This window comes from Hylaeus volcanicus, chromosome 2 (assembly GCF_026283585.1).
Source record: "Hylaeus volcanicus isolate JK05 chromosome 2, UHH_iyHylVolc1.0_haploid, whole genome shotgun sequence".
NCBI lineage: Eukaryota > Metazoa > Arthropoda > Insecta > Hymenoptera > Colletidae > Hylaeus > Hylaeus volcanicus.
In genome coordinates, this window is record NC_071977.1 from 1,117,433 (window position 1) to 1,135,079 (window position 17,647).

Here is a 17,647-nt window from a genome sequence, read left to right on the forward strand (position 1 = left end):
ACTCGATTCGCTCGAGTAACCTATATGTATACACCGACACGTCGTATAGAAAGAGTATATTTTATTCTACGATAGTTTGTTTCTTCTATCTGTCTCTTCTTTCCCATTTACATCTAACGTTGCACGCGTTAGCAGTCTTTGTCTTGACTCCGGTGCGATCGTTACAAATGAGCATTTTATTTTTACTTTTTTTTTCTTTTTTTTTTTTTTTAAACACCTTAAAAGGTTCTAAATTCTAAAGTAGTCGATGTATCCTACGAAGAAGGCACATTGCGAACAATCGTTACGTAACTATATCATCCGTCTCGTTCGTCTTAAGCTAAGTCTATCTTAATATATCACTTGAAACGCGACTAATAGTAGCAATATAACGAATCGTACGTACTACAAAAAAGAAAACTACGGAACAGTTATAGAGTTATCATTGTCGTAGTATTGTCATTATTTTCTTAGCGGCAGCATCGTGGCATTCTTTCGAACGATCTGAGAAAGCATGGAACGCGAGCAACGAGTTCCATGCCGATAAACACGCGTTACCAGCGTTATTATGCATCGTTTCGGAAACCCTTCGTTTTCGCAAGCTTCTCGAGACGACGAGAAATTATCGAGACACGCTAATGTCAAGCTAGGAGCTTCTCTTCAACGTAACCGTCGCAACTTTAGAAACGAAACTTGACGTCGCGATGCGGGTAAACCAGTATGCGATCGAGTATTACCAAAGTAAAAAAAAAAAAATTATACCCATCGACGTACAGTCCTGATTTATGAAAATAATTGAATCGAGTCTTTCACGGATAACGATTACAACGTTTCAGGCGATTTAAACGAAACCGCGAATTTACGAAACTTTCGTCTATTCGAATTTAATTTCAAGATCGTTCCAAACTTGCTTCCGATACGACGAGAACGTCTATACATTTTCTACTACTTCGCAACGACCTATATCGACGAATATTGCTGCGGACAATTGGGAACGTCCTCGAATATAATCCTTACGATGAGATTTGCTTTACGCTAAATATTTCTGCAAAACGTAACATTCTTCGCTCAAACGATAATTGCACCAATTACACGCAGACATCGACTCGTACGTAATCGCGAACAATTTGTAATTCAACAACGACAGATTCAAACGTGGCCACGTCGATAATTGTGGTATGCGTCGAACGGTAGCAAATATCGTTGGTTCGTTGATACGTTGGAGAAAAGAATGGCAAGAACTTTGCACCTTTGCGCGTATCTTTTTAACGACGAGTCGGAATGGCCGGTGATAGCGCAAATCTATCTCGCGAAACCAAAGGTGCGCGACCACCCTCGGTGTTATCACAATACGGAAGGGTAAAAGACGGAGTGTGCGATCGAACGGGCCCACGGAGATTAGATCTCGGTGTCCTTGGCGTACTTTTCGATCTCCGGGTAAATGGGTGACATCTCCAGGGTGCTGGGCGCCGAAGGCACGGACGCGGGCGACGCTCCGCTCGCGGATCCGAGAGGCATGTGACGGCACAGCTCGTCGAGCACTTCGTTGAACATCATCACGTTCATGTTTTGGCCCAGCAGATGAAGCAACAGAAAATCGCCGACCTGAAAATTTACATAACGATAAAACAACGAGCGCATAAGCGTCGCGACGTGTTCCGAATATCGTCCACGCGCGGTTCTTCTTCTTTTTCGTGAGTTTCAAGCTTCATCGATCGACGCGTTTACCTGTGTTTCTCTGATGAGCGCGCTGACGCCAGCGGCCGTACCGAATTTGAATCGTTTCCTAAGTATCGTCTCCCGCGTGCTGGGCAGTAGAACCACGGCCATGCTGTAGAGCAAAGCGACACCGGACAGCGCTGCCAGGAGGATGAACCAGAACCACAAAAAGATGTAAATCTTCTCGTTGAGAATGTTCAGAGCGAGGACGCAGAGGGCGTCCAACTTCTGGATGGTCCCGGAAGAACCGAATTTGTGGAAGGTGCACTTGGTGACGCGAGGAAAGACCTCGACCATGGGATCGCTGCGTTGCTCCTGGTTCATGCTGCTGAACTTCAACACGTCGGTGCCGTAAGTCAAGAACGCGCCGCCCAGGAACGAGTCGATGAAAAATATGTTTCCCACCTGAAACGAACACGTACAACGATTTTTGTTAGAAACGAAATAGATTCGTGGCTCGCACGGTATCGCACGTTTGCCCGAGAAACAGACGCGGCAAAGTCGCGAGCGTTATTAAAGGCTCACGGTTTTACGACCGGTTCGTAAACGGGAACAACGCTTTATCTCCGATAACCACCTACCACGTTAACGAAGTTGAGAGCCTCGCAGAAGAAGTAGCCCGCCGCGTAGGTGTTGTGCAGGTGCATCGTGTCCGCGATGTACTTGACCAGTCGTTGGGCCTTGGCCTGTCGTTCGGGCTTGTTATCGACCATAACACCCCTCATGCCCTCGGATATCATTCTGACCTTGCCCTCTTCCCACTGCTTCCATATCCAGTGCGGTATGTAGAATAGAACACCTTGGAAGAACAGCATGAAGGGCACCCACTGATAATACGAGTGATACCTCTTCTCGCCGAGATCGGTACCCAATCCGGGATGAGCCACGTGGGTACCCACAGGCTTACCGATGTTGCGTGGCAGAGTGAACGTGTACGTGATCCAACAGTACGTGTTTATCACGTTGTCCTCTACCCCTCCGTCGCTCAGACAATTTATCGGGTCGCCTGCAAACATTTTAAACGTTATTCCGTTAGCCATTTGGATGCTCGTCGGGTTAGCCTCGAGGGGGTTTCATCCACAAACAGGGAAACGAATCGATATTCCGAAGTTTGCCTGGAACAAAGATCCGAGAACCGATAATATTCGTTCGTCGGATCGTTTCGCACGCTTCGCAATCTTTGTAGAAAAACACCGAGCGAGGACGGCGAATCGAGTTCTGAAAAAGTTACGGTACCGAAACGGATGGTAGCACGTGTCGCGCAGAAGGAAACGTGGCTCCCACGTTTACTTTCGCTTGCCTAAACACGACGGTTATCAACGGACATTGTATCGTAAATTGACCTCGTTAAACGAGCCGCGTTTTATCGGTTCGATTACAAACACGACCACGCGTTAGATTATGCAACGAACGTCGTATCCATCCGACGAGGATGGAACGTGTCGTTCGGTACAGCTGGTGAATAGATCGTGTCACGGGGCTGTCGTAGACTTTCGCAAATCGCGAGACTGCGCGACGATAAACCCTAACCGAGAACAAAACATTGCTTTAGGATTCAAAGTAACTTCCCTATCTAGATCCATCAGTTGCGAAACAATTTTCCTCGGCTGACTCACCGATTCTCTATCGAACGATCAAACCGATACAAAAGAATTAGCCGTTGTATTTACAAACGCGCTATCTTTTCTTTCGGAAAAGGGAGAATAGTGGAACGGTTCTCGCTACAATGAGTTATTGTAGTCGCTGGACGACAACCGATAAGCTCGTCGTAAATGGGAAAACGATAGACGCGTTGCGCCGTAGGAAATCTCATCTCGAGGCCTCCTGCGGCCTAAGCGAGCAGATGTAACGTTACGTCTGCCCGATAAATAAGCACGAGTCCTCGAAACGAGACACCGCGTTGCTACTGTAATCGCTACCGTCTGCGCCCCACGTTGCATTTATGCAATCGTCGATAGATCTCTGACCCAGTACCGTCCGCGCGTACGTCATCTAAGAGGATCATTTTTCCTCGTTAATTCGCCCATGGAAGAGATAATAGCGACGGACGAGAATAAACAATTGTTCGAGCCGAGTCGTTAGGTCACGTTTCTTCGTACAAGGAATCTTTTCCGACGACCGAAGCGAAACGGAAACTCGAAGAGAAAGTCGATCGGGCTTACCTATGAGATTATTGGCGGACACGATGATGCAACAAGCGAATAGAATCGCGGAGGTAATCCTGTAGTGGGCCCTGAAGATCATGTTGTCGATTATCGCCTTGTCCACGAGGTATCGCACCTTGACGAACCCGGCCACAGCCGAGACCAATCCAAACACCGCCATCGCGTCCCTCGATCAAGGAACCCCTGCAAACAACCAAACGATAAATTCATCTTACGCGCGTGCCAGCGTCGTCGTTGCCGATCGGCCAGGTGTACGGACTACGGATTGATGGATGCGCGCGCGCGTACGCTCGCAGAGATGACAGCCGAGATTAGAGTAATTAGCCCGGGAAATTAACGCTCGTTTCGCTGGGAAATCGCTGCTCTCGGCGACTCGGTGGATCCGCATTTCTCGGATGCGCGCAATCAACTGCGTACCCACGGATAGCGATCGAGATCGAGACACCGAAACCGAAACCGTGTTTGTCGCAAACATGACCGCCAACCCACGACCATTTACATTCCCGTCGAGTAAGTTGCGCGATAAGTCAATGCACTTATCGGCGAGTCGGGAGAAGGCTGACGTAGACGTCTCCGCGGTTGCGTGTCGCTTAACGACACGCGCGTGCGATGCGGATCTTAGCTTTTTAATCGGTTAGCGTCTCGTCGCCCGCCTCGCGACACCTCTGTAATTAGCGATAATAATAGGCTCTATAAATTTCATCGCTACGCGAGATTACGAAAGGCCTCGGCCTACCGCTCCGGTCTGGGAATTCGTTCCGTTGTCGACGGATCGTACCAACCCCGACGTACCGAATTACATCGAATCAGAGCGAGAAATCGTGGGCGGGAATTTAACGCGCGGTCCGTCGAGAATAATATCGAGGGAAGGGAAAAACCAGAGTCGTCGAGACAACCCGAGCGCGATCGGATCGGATCGGGATTTCGCGTTTCCGGTTGCTCGAGGAGTTTCTTCGCGGAACACCGGTAGTAACCTTGGTGGTAGTAACAGCCGGAAACGGCAGATGTACGGAGGATCGATACAGAGAGGCCCGTCGCGTCGTTGGCACGACCACGCTCTTCGGAGCTCGCCGATTGTTCTCACGACGAAACAAAAGCCCCGGCCAAGAATGGCTGCTCCGCGCCGCACGGATTTCTGTTCGACGCGGCGTTGCTCCGAAAACACGCGCCTTTTCGACAGAGTACGACAAAGTATAGACAAAAAAAATCTCATTTACCGCGAATGTCGACGAAAGGAACGAGAGATCGTTCGGACCCGAGATGCGCATTTCGCACGTATATTTCGTTCGAGTTTTCTAGTTCGCGGTAACCGTAGTCGGTGGAACGCCAAGAGCATAGGATGCGAGCTTGTAAACTGAAATAGCCGAGTTGTTGTAGGTCGTTAGAAGTTTATTAGTTAATTAACTGGACGGTGGATGGGGCGCGTGCCGTTACAGAGGGTCAATCTCTAAGTACGTGGGACTGTCGACGTGGAACGTGCACACAGAGTTCCTCTCTTCTTCTTTGCGTTCTCGTGACGCAACGATTCGTCGAATCTGTACCCTGTCGAAACGGAGCCGTCGAGAGATAATATTCGACGCGGTTTGCGCGTGGTTTTAGCACACGTTTCTCTCGAGTCTTTGTGGAATCTAGCCATTTACACGGGACGCGAGGATGGGTCGGCTATAAGATTACCAAACTGCGACTGCAGTTAGAATTTCGCTGCGTTGCTTTTCCACGGAACACCGGTTGCGAGCGGTTGCGAGCGCGAAACATATTCGCGAGGGGATCGCGTGTAATTTCAGAGGCCCGTGTCGGTCGTGCGGTCGCTTCATCGTAACCGATGATTTAAAACGATCTAAAGTTTCCGCTGGAAACGCGTATCGTTTTCCACCTCTCGGCGGTTGCTTTCTTTAATTCAGCTTTTAGATCATCTTTGCAAAGCTCCTCTTTCCAACTAGCGACAGACGTTACCTTGTCTCTCCGTGCTCGACGATGCGATACTCTCGTCGTATGTAATTGTTTGTCCGAATACTGGCCCCTATCGAAATTTATCCGTACCTGTTCAATTTCCCGTGACAACGGTTTCACGAGTTCTTTGCTACACGTTTCTACGAAACGCTCTCGGTTAACGAGCACACGAGTCAAACCAGTTACTCGACTGTTTCTTGAGAAACGCGAGAAGGGGACCGCGGAGAGTATCGCGGGAGTGGATATCGACGACTCGAGAAGAGTCGACGCGACGCTTTCTACAGCCAACTCGGACGATTGCTCCGACCGCTATTGGAACGGTCCATTAGTCCTCATCAAGAACGTCTTCCCCCTTTGGCGCTCCTCGTGTTTCTCCGCCTGGAAGGCAGTTTCGTGACACCTCGTAGGTTCGGTCGATGCAAAACGAAACGTTAGACGGTGTACTATTTACAAGACCTAACGAAGAATCGGTTTCTATCGTATGTAGCACGTTTCTCGCTAGCCATCGATGATCGTCCCGGTTCCTGGCCGCGCAGGTAATCGCCAGGTATTATCGAGTTTCGATTTTAAAACACAGACTGGAATTCTGCGCAACCGCGAGACACGGCGGTTTTTCAGCGGGTTCGACTCTGGCGACCGCAACGCACACCGATCTTCTCTACACGAATCGCTCCTATCGGGTTACGGATGCTGAGAACAGGCTTGGAATCGCGCGACCCGAGTACGCCCCGATCGATTCCTTATTCGGCCAAATCCCGCGAGCACGATCGATTTTGCGCGGTTCCAAGATCGAACTTTCAGCAAATTTCGCTCTCGATTCGATCTACGCGCGCAAAGAATATACCGCGCGAAATTAGTACACGCGAAACGAAAATTCCAGCTGCCGCCTGATTTATGCGACTATACGCCGGAGAAGCTAACGAAGGATAAATGCCGACTGCAAACCAAAGCGTTAAGTACCAGCAAGATTTACGCGCTCTCCGATTTTCCAGTTCCTAACTCGAGGATAATCGAAACGAGGTCTAGAATTTGTACCTCTAACCAGTTACGGTTAAACGCTACTTTTTCTTAGTTCAGATTTATTCTCGCCGAGTGACGCGCACGGTGATGCAGAAATAATTTCAAGGAAAGGAATAAGCGCGTTGGAATCGTTCCTTCGTTCCACGTACTCGTCGCGTTCGTAAAGCAGGAAAAAGGTTTACCTTTGATACGTACGTTCGCGTCTGGGCAACGTTCGATTGATTTGTACGCGCGAGAAAAAGTTGCAAAACGCGGCAAACATTTGTACTTGACCCAGATGCAACTTTCAACCCACAGTTTCGTTTCGAGCAAGGAATTCGCTGCGCTCTCGCGTTCGGCATCGAGAAGTACTCGGGCCGTGCGAATCGCTGCTTAGGCGATGTCCATAAGGGGATACTTGTTCCGAGAACCGGGATAAAGAAACCAGCGAGCAGTGTTTGCGTTGGAGGAACCCACCACCTCGTTCCGCAAACTTTGCGCAACGTCCGCGTGATTTCGGTAGACGAGGCGCGTTCTAGAAGAACGTCGCAGCCCAGAAGACCGAGAACTCGTCGAGAACCGATCCGTGACTTTGGTAGGTGGAACGTGTTCGACTGTCGATCGGGAGCGATGCACGGTACGCGAGCGTGTAACTCGTACGTGCTCGAGACTCGAATCGATTCTCGGTGCAGCAATTTTTCCCGTACTCGCTCGTAGGAAAGTCGGTGGGAATAAACGGCGTTCGATGCCGGAGTGGCATCGAGAAACGCGGCCGCGAGAGCAGCGAGTTATGAAACAGCCCGAAATGCCATTTAGCCGGCCAATGTTCCCGCGAACGCAGACTCCGTTCCGTAATTTATTCCATGCCGGCGAGCTGCGTGTTCCGCCCGAGAGAAAACTATATTAAACGTTTATCGAGATTTAAGAGGGCCGGGAAGAGCTACGGGAACTTTCGTGCATTTTCATCGACTCGAATAGATCGCACGATTCCAGGCCTCGATCGAATAGAGTTCCGTCCCGCGATGTTGATTCGACACCGCTAAAACTTTCGATAAACACGGATCCAAATATCGTCAGTTTAAGCCTGGACAGCGTAAGAGACTTTCTTGGGCGTCTATCTACGACTTGTCGTGCGAGTCGTTGGGTCAACCAGAATAACCGCGATACCGATGTTACGTACGTGTACCGATCACGTTTAGAAACAGTCACTGAAAATGTATTTACTTTTGTTTCTTCGGAAGAAAAAAAAGATTAAACACTTTCACGGTACCGTACCACATACGTCTCGGCACTTTGCGCGCATCGTAGGATCGGGCCGTTGATCCCTTGGTTACGATCACGAATTCCACTCACGAAATTAGTTGTTATCGCCTGCACGACGACGAACAACCGAGTTAACGGTCTCGGTTGGAAACCCACGAGGAAGACACACGCGTAGGTAGCGCGTGGACATTTTTTCCAGACGACGTTGAGTCGAGAGTCCGGTGACTCTCCGTGGAAAGGGGATTTACAGTTAGGTGCGTTGCGTTCGCGGCAACCGTCCGAAGCCAGCAAACGAGACGCGCGTCTCGGGATGGATTGTTTTTAATAATCGTTGCGTATGGACGTGGTAAGAACACGGTTCTCGTCCGTTCGCGATACACGCAGACTGCACGGAAACACGGCAACTCTTTCAGCGTGACGAATCGTACGATAAACTCACCGTGTCGTCCGTAGGGCAAACTTTTCTTTCCCGGTGTACATACATCTATCTCTTCTCGATATCGCTTTTCCTCGGTCCCGACCTTTGTAAATACTTAGCCTCGAGGACAAGGAAAGAACCGAGTCCGACGAACACATTTTTCGAAGATTACACTTGCCTGGAACGGCGATAGCGAGCAAAATATACCTCTCGTTTCATCCCGTGGATCGTATCTCGCGTATCGCGGACGAACAATGCCGTCCGAGTGAAGGGCACTCGCGTCGTCGTCGAGTGAAAGGTGAATGCCGATGCGATTTTACGCTATCGATGGACGAAATACGAGCTAAACGAGACTCGACGCTGTAATCGTAAATACATTTATACGCGATGCTGCGTCGCGGCGCGTTCGACGATTGCACGACACGTGAAACGTTTTCCAACGAGACAACTACGAGGATAAGACAAAGCGTTCGATAGCGGTGCGAGTCGACGAATAATAGACAAACGGAAGACGACGCAACCGCATCGTTCGTAGGTCGAGGAGCTGGCTTGATTTAGTCATACTTTTTACCACGTCGCCCAACCAGCCGCCGGAAGTAGGAGTATATAATATCTTCCGAGAGTTTCATGAATCACGTTAAAACATCGTCCGCCTCCAGAAGCGAAAAGGAGAAAGGATCGCGAAACGGGAATGCTACGCTTACTAAGGTCCACGCGTTGCATGTACGCGGTCATTCGCACACCCACGCAGAATTTTACACTGCGCGTACGGACACGAGCAAACATCCACGAGAGAAGGAGAGACCGCGACAAGCGTATTGCGTTTCATGGCACATCATCCTCGGGAACAGTTGCGTACACCAAGACTATCGGATGGAGCGCACGCGGTGCAGCTTCCTCTGCCTCTTTACGGCGTACGGACGCGAACACTGCGCGTAAAACGCGTACAATAATATACCTAGTTTGACGACGTTTCTAAAGGGACGAGATACACGAATCGATATTCGACATCCGTGTCCTCGAAGGAGCTAAAGTTCCCTCCAGTTCGTGAAATCGTCCTTTAGGATACGAAGATATCGTCGATCGGAGTTTCTATTTGTTTGTTACAGGGTGATCGAGTAACTTTGAATACCGCGGTGAAACGTTCGAAATTACAAGTACCGGGAACGGTGGATCGAACGTTCGGCTGGTCCTCCGAGATTTACATTCCGGACAAACCAGTTCCAACGACAAGCGTGCGGGACACTCCGCGTAAAACGTGCAGCCGTGGCTTTAACGTGGCCTGTGTCGCGTTCCGAACGGGGTTAAGAGCAAAGAGTTAAGAGTTAAGAGCTTCTCCGCCGCCGATGGTATTTTTCATCGAATCTCGAGATCGAGGAACCGCGAAGAATCGCGGCCGCTGTTTTGCTCGACGAGAGCAACCAACGTTGAATCAAATTTCACATAAAAACATACGTTCGTACTGTACTACGATGGAATTTACCGAAACATCGTAAACAGAGCCGAGGTTTGTTTTTGTGCGTCGAGCGTGTCATCTTTTGTTTACGTTTCGTAGGTTAAGCTGCCGCTGAGAGCATTCTTCCAAAGCATAGCAACGAAAGACGGACGATAAGAATCATTCGTGGGCCACGGGTCAATTTCATCTTAAACGCGCTTAAAGACATGGCTCGCGGTCTATACAAAGTTTGAGCTACTCGCCGAACGAATGCGAGAAACCGAGGGACACGACGTTTTATTCGTTCCTTCGGGACAATCCCTTGGAAACGGTGTTTTCATTATCTCCGACAAACTTTCGGTGAACGTGGTTAAACTCGGAGCTCGTAGGTACACACAGTGGTCCGTTGCCACACCCTCGAATGAATAGATAATAGAGGATACTGGGTGTCCCACAATTTCGGTTCGTTTAATAGAGAGGAATCCCAGACCGTTGGGTCGAGATCGAGCCTTATATTTCGAAACGTCCTGTACTCTAAAACAATTGTACGCGGATGCGAGACCCTTTTCCTTTCTTATCGGAATTTTATCTCGGAAGTGCTCGCGCCTAATTCTCTGGACACCGTATACGATTGACCCGGCATTTACGGGTTTCATTCTCGAAAGCGTTTCGCTGACACGGTCTCTTTCCTTGGAACGATCGAGCATTCATCGGTGGCGTCGGGTGCGCGATGAGATTTTATCTCGAAGAATTTGTAATTAAACGATTTATAGAACGGCTGAGCAATTGAGGTCTAACGGACGACCTTAATAAAACGCGTGCACTGGTCGGTCGGTGTAGCAAAGGGTACGGTAACGCGCGCGGCACGTGTTCGTAGGAGAAACTCGGTCTCGTCGGTACGTAAGGTTATCGCAAATTTACGCTTTTTAGCCGATTCACGTTGTAAACACATGACCGTAAACATATCGAGGTTAGGTCACGCGTGTCCCGTGCGTCGATTCATGGGTCACCGTTGCGGACATACCGGCGCCTTCGGAGCATCTTTGATGACTCTTTCGAGATAAGACCATTATCGATGTCATTGTCTTATGAAACAGCGCGAACCAACGCCGTCCACCGACGAGTTTAACCACTGTACAACGTTGTAGCGTCGCGACGCGAACTCGGAAAAAAAAAATGATCGCGAACTTTATGTGGACAGTACCTTTGATGAATCAGCACAGCCGGCTGAAACTCGTTTCCGAAATCCACGCCGGAGAAGCAACTAGATTCGTTCGATTCCGTTCTTTTGTTTTCCCACGAGCCAATTGCGCGGGGACCACGCGCTTATTGGTCGACAGGCTCGTTTCTTCCTGCGAGGCGTCGTTTTCTTCGAAATCTCGCGGACTGGGCCGTGATGTGGCTGGCTTCTTTTTCTCGTGTTCAACGGTCGATGATCGATGCGCGTAACCGAGCAACCACCAAGTACCGCACCTCGCGAGAGCTCACCTTTTCGCTCGAATCCGATCGGCTCGAATTCGTTTCGAGCCTCGTTAACGCGACCGAAGCGCGAGAGAGGAAGGATAAGAGCAATCAACGCGTCGTCGCGGTCGTGTCGAGAGTTCTCGTTCTCCCCCTCCTTTTCCCTCCGACGCGGTCGACGCGCAAACGAATATTTTCGAGGAGAATTTCGAGGTTCCGGGTGAAGCCGCGTAACGCATCGACGACGGGGCCCGGCGAACGAACGGCGACTGAACCGAGAGAGTCAGGGACTCGTTCCGGGCCCCACTACTACCCCGCCATCTTGCTCGCCGTCGGGCGAGTTTCGAGCGTGGGGGCGACTCTATCAGGTGCGTATAGTCGCCTCTAGAAATCACCAACGCGACCACGATTCGCTGCGAATATATACTCTTGCACCGTGTTCTCTTCTTTCGTCTTCCTCGCCTTCGAGTCCCCCTCGTTTTCACCAATCTTCCGCACAAAAATACGTATATCCGCTTCGAGACCTTTTGCGATCAAGAATCGCGATTATTCGTTTTTTAAATACATATATATATCGAAAGACCAATATCACACTCGTCTGGGTGATTTGGATGCCTCGAAAAGTTCGAGAAGCACAAGTACGGAGTATTCGTACTCGACTCGTCGCGTCGCGTCGAATGATACGCGGAAAGCCGCCATTTCCTAAAGCAACCCGTTTCGTACGAGTCGAACTCGGAATTTTTGATTCGTATCGTGTGTCTGTAAAGAACAACCGCAGCCACCCAGCACCATAGCCGAACAGAGAGAACCGTGTGCTTCTTTCTCTCCGTCCGTAGAGCTCAAGGTTTTCAGCTCGGTGAATACGCGGTAACCATGCCGGGAACCTGTTCTACCTGTGAGAAGAGGCTCGCTTCGGCTCTTTAAAGCCTCTCCTCGTGCTCCTCCCCTTGCGTTTCCCTTTCTCTTTTCCTTCTTCGATTTTTGACATCGAAAGAAAGGCTCCGAATTCGACGAGAGCACGCATTCGAACATTTCTTACTTTCCCTGGACTGCCCCGTCGGTCGGAGCGTATTTCGACCATGTCTCGTAGCTTATTCGTACAGGTACGCGAATAACGGTTCCGTGTAACGACTCCCTGGACTTTGCTTCGTCCGTTGTCGTTTCTCGGAAACTTTGACGTCGAGGATCGTGCCGACGGGAGACAGTTTCGGAAGACCGAGCGTCGACGAGAAATAAATCATCCCGGCGACGGTGTTTCGTATATTTAATTACCACGTGCCAGCGGTGGCGGTTAACTTACTTCCCAGTTAGGCGTGTATCGGGCAAACGGCAACATTTATTACCTACGTCGCGGTAATTATTATTATTTCTAATGAGCGTGCCTTGCGGCTCCGCCTCGCGTGCACTGCCCTCTGCGCGTCTCCCTTTCTCCCGGCGCGACGCCTTGTCCCTTAACCTTCTGTTCGTTTCTTCGTCGTTCGTTCGTCGACGGCGTTTTGCTTCCTTGTTCGGGTAACGCGGTGGTACGGGATGAAACTTCTGACTGCATAACCGCGCCGGGGTCCACCGTTTCAGGGTTTCCCAATCGCCTTCCGAGCCTCCGAACTCGACGACCGCACGATTGCGTTAGCGTCGCGTCGCGTGCACGTTTTACCGCGAAATATTTTTTATTCTAAATCTAACGGATCACGCGAGTCGTCCGAACCGTCGAGGACAATTCGATCTCGTTGTGTTGCAATTCGTCGATTTTAATACGTAAGCGCGGGCGAAACTCCAACTCGGAAAACACGAGAAGGGGTGCCAAGAAGCTTTCTCCCGCGAGAAGCTGGGAAAATATGTCTCCGAGCAATGTTTACGTTTACGTTATCCGGAAAAGCGTTTCCAAAAGCTGTTCGAAAAAGGTTTCCGAAGGTTGGGAAACGCTGGCTGCACTCCCCGTAAGGTAGTCCCTTTCTTTTTGCGTTCGGCTCGGCGTAGCACGGTGCCTGGCGTTGTTCTACTCGGGCCCAGGGCTGTACGATGAGAGGTAGCGCGTTCACCAGCGAGAAGAAAACGAGCCTAGGTAGAGGGGAGTTTCGTGATACGCTGCTACCGATGCGCTATTACCTTGGTGAAAGAAATTTAATGAATGGCGGCGATCGTCGAACTTAATAAGCGTACACCTGGCAACAGCGTCGGCGTCGAGGGTTCTCCGTGCCCCTTTTCGAGCGGAACTCGTGTTTTCGTCCTCCCCCTCGATCTCTTAAAAATCGAAAAAAACGAAAACGCCAATGAGACGGTTTCAACGACCAAAGTCATGCCTTTGGCTGGAAACCACGTCCTCTTTGGATGAACGCTTCGTCAGGAATTGAATTCGGCTTACGAATAAGATCGAGATAGAATGTTATTCGTATTCCGGTTTGGAAAAATCGTTCTCGGATCGAAAAGAGTTGCCACGTCTGAAAATTTGAGCATCGTTCTCACGTAGCGGCGGAACGGCCACGTTTGCGACCGTCAACGACGAAAAACCGAAAGGTTCGCGGCTAATCACGCTTAATCGGTCGTCATTTGATCTAATTGAGATCGTGGGGGCTCGAGGATTTGTCCCTGACATCTATTGCTGCTACCACTACCACGAGCTCTGTCCTCTGGCCGAGCCGAACGCAGCGGCGAACTGCAACTGCACTCCGGGAGTGCAGCGACGAGTCGGCGCGGCGGAGCGCGTCGGTGGAGGTGAGAATACGTGCACGGTTTTCGTGCTCGTGAGCGAGTGCTCTACCGCGAACCAGACTCGACGTTCGTCTTCCCACGAACCCTTTGCCGTACGTACGAGTCTTGTTACTCGTTCCGGGATCAGGAAACACTCCTATTAAGGCCGTTTTACACGCTCGCGTGAAACCACACCGCGACGGACGGGCGTACACTGCCATGGATTTTACTTGGTCGCGATGAATCGTACGATTACGCGATCGCAAACGTACACTGACGTTTGTTCCGGTCTTTTTAGGTAATCCTCGCCGTACCCGACGCCAGAGACGGGCAATACTTTTTACCAGCTGTGCTTTACGCGGCATTTCTCGCACGCCGTAACTCTCTGTTCGATCAACGAAAATCTCCACCGTTCGTATACGAGCGACACGGGAGCCGACTCGTTGATATGCGAAGCATCTTTTCTCAATCGGAGCGTGCCTCGTCAACTGTTATAAATTGCTCGGAACGAAGGCCAAACTCGACGCGTGTGCGTACCCGCCGGTCCATGAAGGCCCTACACGAGTCCTGACGTATACGATCGCTGAATCGACCGTTCGATTCGGACGAAAATACTCGAGAGAACGCCACGGCTAACGTTTCGTCACGGCCGACTCTCGTTTCAACGATTTCGGGTAGGCCTTCTTAGGAAATCCAGAAAGAACGGGAAAACGATCCAACTCGAAGCCTCGAAGAATAACGCGGCGTATAAAGATATCGCGAAGAACGGTGCAAAGCGAACAAAGGCTGATAATCGATTGTCAGTTCGAAGCAGAAACCGGGGAACGAGACTCGAGGCAGCGCCGGCGTAATTACAGCGTTTAAAGCTACCGAATGCTTACCGAATTCCGCCAAGGATGCTTCTCGGGTGAAACGTTGACAGCCGAAAAAAGGAAGATCTAACGAAGCCTCTCGACGAAGCTCGATGAGGGAGCTTGCAAGGTTGGTTTACGGAGACGGAGAGGAACGTCAGAGATCCTCGCGAATTCGTCATCCGGAGGGACGAGGCAACGGAGGAGAAGGCAGCGAAAGAGGAAGGCTAGAGGTTGGTGCTCGCGGTGAACCGAACCTGGTCGCTGGCCAGCGAATATATCCGATATCTTTGGAATGGAACATAGGTCCCGACGACGCGACGCGGCGGACATTGCCTGTACCTGTCTCCACGCATCGAACTCTGCCTGCTCACCTGCATTCCATCAACAGGGGCCCGAGGGGGGACCTTCTCGGGACTCTCAGGACCGTACCGCGTCCTCGGCTCGTGAAACGGTCTCTCGAAAACTTACGGAAACCAAAGTCGAACTTTTCATTTTTCAAAAAAACCACGAACAAACCGGTGTTTCGATTCGAAATTGCCGGACCGCTCTCTCGAATCGTCGGACGCGGCGAAACATTTGGTACAGCCGCATGCGACGAGTTCGCGAGGGCGTAGGACGATACTCTGAATTGGCAAGATCGGTGACGTGGCTTAGCAGAGGATAGAGAGACGACGAGAAGGACGCGAAAACCAAGAGCAACGCCCGCCCTCTCACGTATCGCTTAATTCGCCCGATTCAGCCGAAAATCCGCTGGAAATCCACGGTTCGACCCGGTTCGAAAATATTTGTATCGACGATGAAACGAGATCGAAACATTGCCATGCGGTATTTTGGAATCGATCGCGAGAAACGATTACGATAATCGCAGGAGATGTACCGGTTGGGAGTTGGAGCGCGTTCCGAAGGGTTCCCTTACGCGTTAGCTTTGGTAGACCATCGAATGATTTTCTGCGAGCGAAAACACGCTTTTGACGATGCAAAAGCGTAGAACGCGGAGCTGCATTCCTGCGAGGTGAAGGGGCCACTGGCGAGGAGCCCGGCGAACAGCCGGCCCTGCAGGGCCCCGATGCATTCGAGAACACGTCGGTCCTATGGCATGCGGTCGACCGGGGTCATGGGAAGTTAACTAACAATAAGTATACAGCTTCGGCCACTTCAGAAGTGAACTTGGAAAAACGACGCGCGATGCCTGAGCTTAATTGGGTTGCGCGCCGGCCGCGCTCTCTCCATTTTCTACGACAATCGATTTTGCGAGCTACGTCGATGATCCTCGATGATCCTCGATGATCCTCGATGACGTCCGAGCCTCCAACCGGTTTTGTTTGCCGGGAATATGCAGTCGACGCGAACAAGCGTCGCTTCCGATAGCCCGTGTCCGTTAACCCCTGCGGACCCCAGCGAAATCGACTTTCGCAAAACTTGGCGATGCGACTCGAGAGCCCACGCTTCGATTGCTCGAAACGAAAATACCGCATGGCGAAGGGATCGACGCGAGACCCATCCGCCAAACGTTAGTTTTTATTTGTCTCGTTACAGTCTCGCCTAACCGTGCTTCGAATTTTTAATGTTTCAGGAAACTGGGTTTGGATCTGGTACCTCGTCAGGGTGCCCACATGGTGGACCCGGATACCATGTCTGTCGTCGAACTTTATCACGTGGTAATTACGCATAGACGGAAATATCGATAGCCGTTCGATGCAATTGCATCGAGGCGATACGTACGCGGAACGGTGCTTTATGCCGATGCGAACGCTGGGTCTGCGATCGCGGAAAAAAGGAGAATACAGCGGTCGAGTGGTGGCAAGGTTCGATATGTCGAATAAAAGGACAGAGGGGAAAGCAGAAAGACAGCGATATAGTTTGCCGCGCGCGTATCGCTGAAGCTCGTTGAAATTCTAACCGGAGAGCTGACCGTTTCGAGTGCTCCGCAAGAATTGAATATGAAGTCGAGATCGAATCGTTGCACGTGCTGTTGCGTCGTACACGAACCGGCCACCGCGACATTGTATTCCATTTTATAGACAGAGTAAAATTGTTAAAATGGCTGTCGATATTTCGCTCGCTATAGTCGAAACGATATTAGCGGGACTATTTGTAAATAGTGCAAAGGTAGAGGGTAATCGCGGTAACTGGGCCAGGTTGTAGCTCCAAGTTAAAAGAGGAGAATTTGGTAGGAAGGGGCAGAACTAGAGATCATCGGTAGCACTTGGCGTCGCGTCGGTGACGAGATGCGCGTTCGATCGGTTTCAGCACGTGCAGAGCGCGGAAAACTCGCAGGGGGCGTCGGCGAGGGGAACCCTCAGACGAAAGGAGCACAAAAAGGTCCTGACGCATCACCTCCACTTCTGCATGAGGGACTTTGGTCATTCCATCGGCGAGCACGCCGAGATCTATTTCTCCCTGTACAACGCCAAGAGTTCTCAATACCTGAGCGAACGTTTCCTGGTGCGGATCTCGAAGGAGGGCTTCTCCAGCTTCGTGGAGAAGATCCACAGCAACTGCACGGTCTTTACCGATCTCGGTAACGCGGACCTTGGCAGGGATCTTTACATGGTCGCGCACGTGATGCGTTGCGGGAGAATGCTGTACTCCGATTCCAGCAAAAACAAATCAGGAACCGCCACGTACAGACGGCCCCACGGCGTCGCCGTTCTCTCCCTCGCCGAAGCCACGCAGGATCATACCGAGGAAATCGAGAACACGCTCAAGGTAACAC

General features: G+C 50.7%; 2 protein-coding genes across 4 annotated transcripts in view; one reads left to right on the forward strand and one right to left on the reverse strand.

The window, feature by feature from the left end:
• The window catches only part of LOC128872440 (dedicator of cytokinesis protein 3), a 30,618-nt gene that overhangs the window by 6,207 nt on the left and 6,764 nt on the right, over positions 1 to 17,647 (forward strand). For both annotated transcript variants that reach the window (XM_054115119.1, XM_054115121.1), the window contains exons 5-6: positions 16,505 to 16,589; positions 17,182 to 17,640. In XM_054115119.1, the coding sequence (XP_053971094.1) occupies positions 16,505 to 16,589; positions 17,182 to 17,640 (544 nt within the window). The remainder of the gene's footprint in view (positions 1 to 16,504; positions 16,590 to 17,181; positions 17,641 to 17,647) is intronic.
• LOC128872445 (innexin inx3) lies at positions 42 to 11,705 on the reverse strand. 2 transcript variants are annotated; one of them, XM_054115128.1, is made up of 5 exons: positions 11,133 to 11,705; positions 3,861 to 4,046; positions 2,280 to 2,704; positions 1,708 to 2,103; positions 42 to 1,584 (listed from the first exon to the last, which is right to left on the reverse strand). In XM_054115128.1, exons 2-5 carry the CDS (start codon positions 4,021 to 4,023, stop codon positions 1,378 to 1,380), a joined length of 1,191 nt encoding a protein of 396 aa, XP_053971103.1. In that variant the 5' UTR covers positions 4,024 to 4,046; positions 11,133 to 11,705; the 3' UTR covers positions 42 to 1,377. The 2 variants fall into 2 exon arrangements, with proteins under 2 accessions (XP_053971103.1, XP_053971105.1); XM_054115130.1 differs by lacking the exon at positions 11,133 to 11,705 and adding an exon at positions 4,123 to 4,142.